This window comes from Passer domesticus, chromosome 6 (genome assembly GCF_036417665.1).
Source record: "Passer domesticus isolate bPasDom1 chromosome 6, bPasDom1.hap1, whole genome shotgun sequence".
NCBI lineage: Eukaryota > Metazoa > Chordata > Aves > Passeriformes > Passeridae > Passer > Passer domesticus.
The window spans coordinates 9,078,598-9,085,110 of record NC_087479.1 but is presented as its reverse complement, the minus strand read 5'-3'; the positions used below and the strand labels follow the sequence as shown (position 1 = coordinate 9,085,110).

Here is a 6,513-nt window from a genome sequence, read left to right as displayed (position 1 = left end):
AGAGCTTGCTCTGCCCTGCAGCAGGGATGTTCTCACCATAATGCAAAACCCTGCAACATTTCTGCTCCGTGCTTCTATCTTTATCTTAAAAAAGTGCCCAGTTTAAAACCAGGAAAAACCTGTGCACAGTGTGGGTTTAAACTGGTGCCACAGCTCCAGGAACACGATCATCACTTTGAAGAATTTGCTACATAGTCCCTCTGCACTCAGCGCTGGTGAGGCTACACCTTGAACCCTGTTTTCAGTTTTAGGTCACTCACTACAAGAAAGATATTGAGGTCCTGGAGGAGGTCCTGAGAAGGGGAATGGAGCTGAGGAAGGGTCTGGAGCACAAGACTTATGAGAAGCAGCTGAGGAAGCAGCTTCAGTTTTGACTGGAGAAAATTAGGCTCAGGGGAAACTGTCTCACTCCTTACATCTACCTGGAAAAAGATTGTAGATGGGGGGTGTTGGCCTCTTCTCCCAATTAAGAAGAAATAGAGCAAGAGGAAAAGGCCTCAGATTGCACCCGGGGAGGTTTAGATTGGATATAAGGAAAAAATTTCTTCACCAAAAGGGTTGTCAGGCACTGGAACAGACTTCCCAGGAAAGCGGTCGGGTCACGGTCCCTGAAGGTATTTAAAAGACATTTAGATATGGCACTTGGGGATGCGGTTTAGTGGTGGCCTTGGCAGTGCTGGGCTGACACTTGGACTCACTGACCTTAAAGATCTTTTCCAACTAAAACAATCCTGAGATGCTGCATCTGCAAGCAGTGCCATGACTCTGCCCTCAGAAGTGAGTTCTGCTGTGATGGATCAGATGGCCACATGCAGCACACCACCCCAATCCAATTTTACAAAGGTTAGCAATCCAGGCCCACAGGCCCTGGGTGAATGGCCCAGACCTGCCCTCCTGCACTAAAGGGGCACTTACAGATCTGTGTGACCATGAGACCTTCCAGCACAGAGCAGTAACAACTAAAGGGCAAAGAGGCCCCACAGGGAGGGTAACTCTGTGTGTCCTTCATGGAGCACACAGGGGTTGTTGATGCTGCACTTTGCACTGATCACAATTGCACTTCCTTGGGGAAAAACACACCTGGACACACAGCTCCCTGGCCATCACAGGAACTAACAGATATACAAGAAGGAAAACTGATGGCTTTCATCCTGGCTGGCTACACACACCAAGTGTTACCAGAACCTCTTCACATTCAGTGCTCTGTTTCCGTTATGCTTTGCTGTTGGTCTTTTTTTTCACCAACTCCATGAAAAAACCCTACTTTGGATTGATCACCAGACAACAGATTAATCATGATCCTTCTGGATGTGGAATGGAAACATGCAGTCCAAAGAGCTGATTTTTGTCTTGAGGCTGGGATTTACACAGTGCTTTCTTTACTGGAAAATTGAGGAGAAGAAATGTTGCTGTATGACATCTCATGGGTGTCCCAGAACTCTCAGCAGTAAATCTGTTTCTCCAGAGGCAGAAAAAGGAAGAAGGCAACAGCTAATTATACTCTGCGGGGCAATTTGCTGTTTTATTTCCTGATGTACTCCCTGACTAGTGGAAAATCACTCTTGGCAAACACAAAACTTACCCTGCTTCCAAAAGGTGCATCTCTAAATTATTAATCAAGAGTACACAGAACCGCGAAAGGTGGAATAGTGAACAAAGGCTCAATTGACACTCTGGAAGTTGAGGAAGCTATGGAAGACTCCCCTCTAATTTATTTATTCCTTTTCTGTTCTGTTATCCTGATATGCTGCTTCCAGTTACCACTGCACTCCACACTGTATGGTATTACGTGATTTTGTTTTCAGATTGTTGGAGATAAAGTTACTTCATTATTAATATATATGCACTGTGCATATCCATAAATATTGAATATATACGTGTGTGTGTGTGTGTAAACCTACTGGAAGTGTTAATAGTTAAGATAAACGAAGTCCATTATTGCAATGAGTGACTATTTCTATGACCCTATTTGCAATAAAAGCAGATTCAATGATATGAGAAAATTGCTAGGTTTCAGAATAATTGAACCAGGCCAGACGAATCCCCACAAAGGCATCATTTACAAAGTACTTTGCTTGTCTAAAATATTTATTCCCACAGAAGCAAATGGAAAAAGAGTTCATATGGTTACACGGCTATCCTCTGAGTGTAAAATTGTTTTATCATGTTATGTTTATTTCCTAGACATCTTCCACTGAGGTATTGTAGAAAAATACTGGCTGTGCAGTTAATTCCTTTGTGTGGACTGTTCATACTTATTCTCTGGAAAGTCAATCATGTTTTGTTTAGGCATGTTTTGTTTTTCTGCTGAGCAAACACTTAAGCAACCCTTTTCTTGTAAAAACTTATTTGCATATACAATGTGCACCATTCAGTGTCAGTAGCTACACAGAGAGTTGAAATGTTTTTGCTTTCTCTCCTATGTACCATGGGAAGTAGTGGATTTCTTGATTAAAATGTTGGTGTTTCTCTTTAAGACTGCATTATATTGTTCGTGTTTAAGGGCTACATCAGTAGTTATAGATAATTTTAGTTTGTCTTTTATTGAAAGCCTGGATAGATTTTTTACTATTAAACATTCACAGCAAAATGATTCCAAGCAATCTACAGACAAAGAATTACTCCCAGCAATTATCCACTGAATAAATCTGAATAATGAATACATTGACAAAAGTCACTATCTATTTGTGAACAATTAGCTGAAAGAAATAGAGGTGACACTCACAAGCTAAATAATTCATTTATGAATTATTTGTCCAGCTTTGTTTCTGATGTTCTTTGCATGAAATGAGATCAAATCTTAGATGAAAAATTACTTTAAAAAGAACAGCAATATTAAAGGAAATTCTTACAGCTTCTAATACAGGAATATCCCACTATAGTAACTATTATTTATTACTAGTGATTTCAAGTGCTAGAGAAGTTATTTTCCTGGATTCTTTTGCTTTAAGCATTGGGCTGTGTTTTATTTCTAACATATATCCAATTTTGGATTGTTAAACTACAATCAAAAGCACTTAGTAGGAATGGAACTGTCCCTGTCATGAGATTTGAACTCCTGACATCTTTATCCACTGAAACTTGAGTGCCCAGGTAACTACTAATTATTCAAGCATTTACAACCATTACTATCAATATAATTAGCACTTCTTGAGATAAAAGTGAGAATGCCACTACGAAATTATCATCCCTGGCATTTAGGTAGCAATCTTTCATGAAAACATTTATAAGCTGCCCAATTATTTTTCAATCAAATGAACAAAAAAAAAAATTGTTTACATTTAAGGGGAATCTAGAACTGAAAAGAAATGGTTTCTGGCATGAAAAATTATAAATGTTGTCTCCATGTGTCCATTTCTTGTACACAACAAATCCCATCAACTTCTGCATTGGTGGTTTTTTGGTTTTTGATTTTTCTTTAAATTACCAAAATATCTTTGACCAAATACCTAGAAAACTGTAAAATCTTCCTTTGAACAAAGCCAGGTTCAGGGAAAAAGATATGAACAAGGCTTTTCCTTTGGATCTAAGAGCTGACAAATGCATGGCCCCACTCTGCAGGAATAAGAGGCTGCACAAGACCTTCTTATGTGCCTTGCTGGGCAACACTAATAAAAGTAAATGAGACAATTCCCATGGAAAACTCAAAACTAGATGAGGACTAGCGTTTGAGTTCCCTAATCCCACCTTCATTGGTTTTTCTGGTAAATTCCTTTTACATGAATTAGTAGCAAGTGATTACCACAACAGGAGGAAGGAGGAGCCAGAGAAGCCAGGAACCATGGTTTGACAGGTTTTGTCACCTTTCTGTCTAGGATCTACTATGAACAAAATCTTAAAGACTGTCTTTTCCCCACCAAAAGCCATCCTAGATGTACTGAAATAACCTCTGTGGAACACTTGCAGGACACAGCAGAAAGGGCATTTTGGAAGCATTTCACAAGGCCTGCAGCTGTGAGTTGGTTTCAGCATGAGGAAAAGCCCTCCATCACCCCAATGCACAGGAAAGAGAAGGTAAGGGGACTTTCTTCAGGGTAATTTTAGATATGGTGCATTCAGTGGAGAGCCCTAGACCAGCCAAATCTATTCCTCTCCACGTGGATGCTGATGTCACTGAGGGCAGGCTTGAGGACAGCACACCCATGCAGAGGCTGAGCTGCAGGAAGCAGCAAGTCCTGAGGAGTCTGCCAACTCCATCAGCCACAGAAGCCTCCTCTGCTGCTCTGGCCCAGTTTTCTCTGGGGGAGGTCCCAACCCTTTCCATCTACTCATCCATTCCCCATATCCCTAAAAGGAAGAAAGTAAATAGTGAAGCCCACTGAGCAGCTGTGCCCTCTGGCTCCCAGAGCCTGTATGAGCATCTTACCACCCTCTCTGTGCTGCAGAGCAAGGGCCAGCCTGAACATGACATGGAAATATCCATCCAACCACCTGCTATAAAACCAAACCATGTACATTACACATGGCACTGCAAAGAAATAGCTCCAGGAAAGGAACTACAACAACAACAACAAAAAAAAAAAAGCACAAGCTTGTGCTTGCACGGACAACAAACCAGTATGTTTCAGCAATCATGGCAGGTATTTCTAACTAAAAATTGTATATTTGATGATGCCCAGCCTTCAGCATTTGACAAGGGACTGTTAAAGCCTCTTGAACAGTAAATCACCTCTCTTTCTATCAATAATCTTATTACAATATGAGTAGAAATGTCAAATGTTTAAATCCCACTTTATTACTATAATAATGGATTTAATTTGTAAAACATATAAAGTGAGGCCATAACTGTTCTGGAGGGAGATATCTGTCATCCCACTATATTTCTATAATTTGCTGGTGACTTTACCCACATATTTTGAATGGAGGAAGGACTAAAAGCAATCCCACTTGCAAGATTTTTGTGATTGGGAATGGATTCTGGAAAGGCAACCAACATGATCACAGAATGCAGCAATTGCTATCAAAAAAACCACCCCCAACTTCACATTCACAGAGAACAAACACGTAGGTGTTTGTCTGTGACTTGCTCTATTCAGGCCCTCTCCCGCTGCCAGGACAGCTCTGCTTCCAGCTGCACAGGCAGCATTATCACTGGGTGCTATTTTTGGCTCCTGAGTACATCTCATCCTTCCCACGCCAGCCCTGGTACAAAGGACACAAACTCCTCTCTGCACTCCTTGTCCTGCACAGTGCCGCTGCCGGCTCCGTCCCTGCTGCTCAGGGGTCTCCGGACACTTTTACTTGATCCTTCTCAGTTTCTGGGCAAGAGGCTTTCCATCCAAAGCTTCATGTGGGAGGCTTCATGTTGGCATCCAGAGTACATGTCCCAAATATGTCCAGCCTCACTTTCTGATCCTAGTGCCAAAGAGCTGCAGGTAAGTAATCTTCTCATGGGTGATGAAGTCCCTGTGTCCAGTGCCTGGAGCTTGTTACAAATGGGTTGTTTTTAGGGTCATAGAATTTCCCAGCTATCACTTTGGTAGGTTTCCAGCTCTTGTCACAGCATGCTAACACCAGATTTCTGTCTGAGGGAACAGTGTTTTGTTCATTCTGACAATGTAGAGCTTTGATTTCTGTAAGCTATTAAAGTCTAGTGAATATCATGAAATCTCTTCCTTTTTAAGGTCTTCCTTGGCTAGGTGCTATCCAACCAGCACGTTGTTTCATGTTTTTCTCTTCTGATGTGATGTCACTGCTAAGAGTTTGGAAAAGCTCATATGGGCAACAGCTGCACTTGGAGTTATAAATCTCTTCAAACATAAGATTCAGTTTCCTTGGTCGTGCCACAGGAGAAGCCCTTATAGCTATAAGCACCCCTAGCCTGAGCTAGGCTGTGTCTCCCTAAACCTGTTTCATTTTACACAGAATAATCAAATATTCATTATGTGAGTAAGTGTGTGTGTGTGGCTGTTGCAGAGGGATTGGGGTATTCACCTGGTAGATGAGAGACCCTGCTCCCAGTGACCGCTCCAATGAATATTTAAGTATTACATATTAAGTATTCATTGCAGCAAGGGTAGGAGCAGACTTCTGCCACCCCCAAGGGAGCACCCAAACACGAGGCTGTAAAGTCATTCTTTCTTTCTTTCTTTAGCTCAATGAATATTTAATTATTCAAGGCCAAACAAGACAGCTCCAGTGGCAGAGACTGAGATTCCCTGCACTATAACCCTGATGATGAGGGCATGTGTATAAGACATAGCTTTGTATTTCTTTGGACTCAGAAATAAGTGAAATCCAGGTTTTCCATAACCTGAATGGGGCTTCCAGCTTCTTAGCTGGTGAATGAAAAACACAGAGCTCCAACACACACTGTCCCCAGTCCTGAGACAGAGGTGATATGACCCCAGGATCAGAGAAAGCATCCTTAGCAGTGATGAGATTGGTTTTATGAATCTCTCAGGAGAAGGAATCAAAGCTGAAGACATTCCTCACCCCATGGCAGTTCCTGATGGCAATGTAATATGTCTTTTGAGGTTATCCAGGATGTGATGTGTAAGAAAACCTATTTAT

General features: G+C 41.6%; 1 protein-coding gene across 3 annotated transcripts in view; it reads left to right on the top strand.

The window, feature by feature from the left end:
* The first annotated feature begins 653 nt into the window (after positions 1-653).
* The window catches only part of C6H14orf180 (chromosome 6 C14orf180 homolog), a 16,436-nt gene continuing 10,576 nt past the window's right edge, over positions 654-6,513 (top strand). Inside the window, exons 1-2 of one of the 3 annotated variants that reach the window (XM_064423178.1) lie at positions 654-777; positions 3,907-4,014. In XM_064423178.1, the coding sequence (XP_064279248.1) occupies positions 760-777; positions 3,907-4,014 (126 nt within the window). In that variant the 5' untranslated portion in view covers positions 654-759. Of the gene's footprint in view, positions 844-3,906; positions 4,015-4,879; positions 5,376-6,513 lie in introns of those variants that run through there. The other 2 variants (XM_064423177.1, XM_064423176.1) reach the window with 2 other exon arrangements.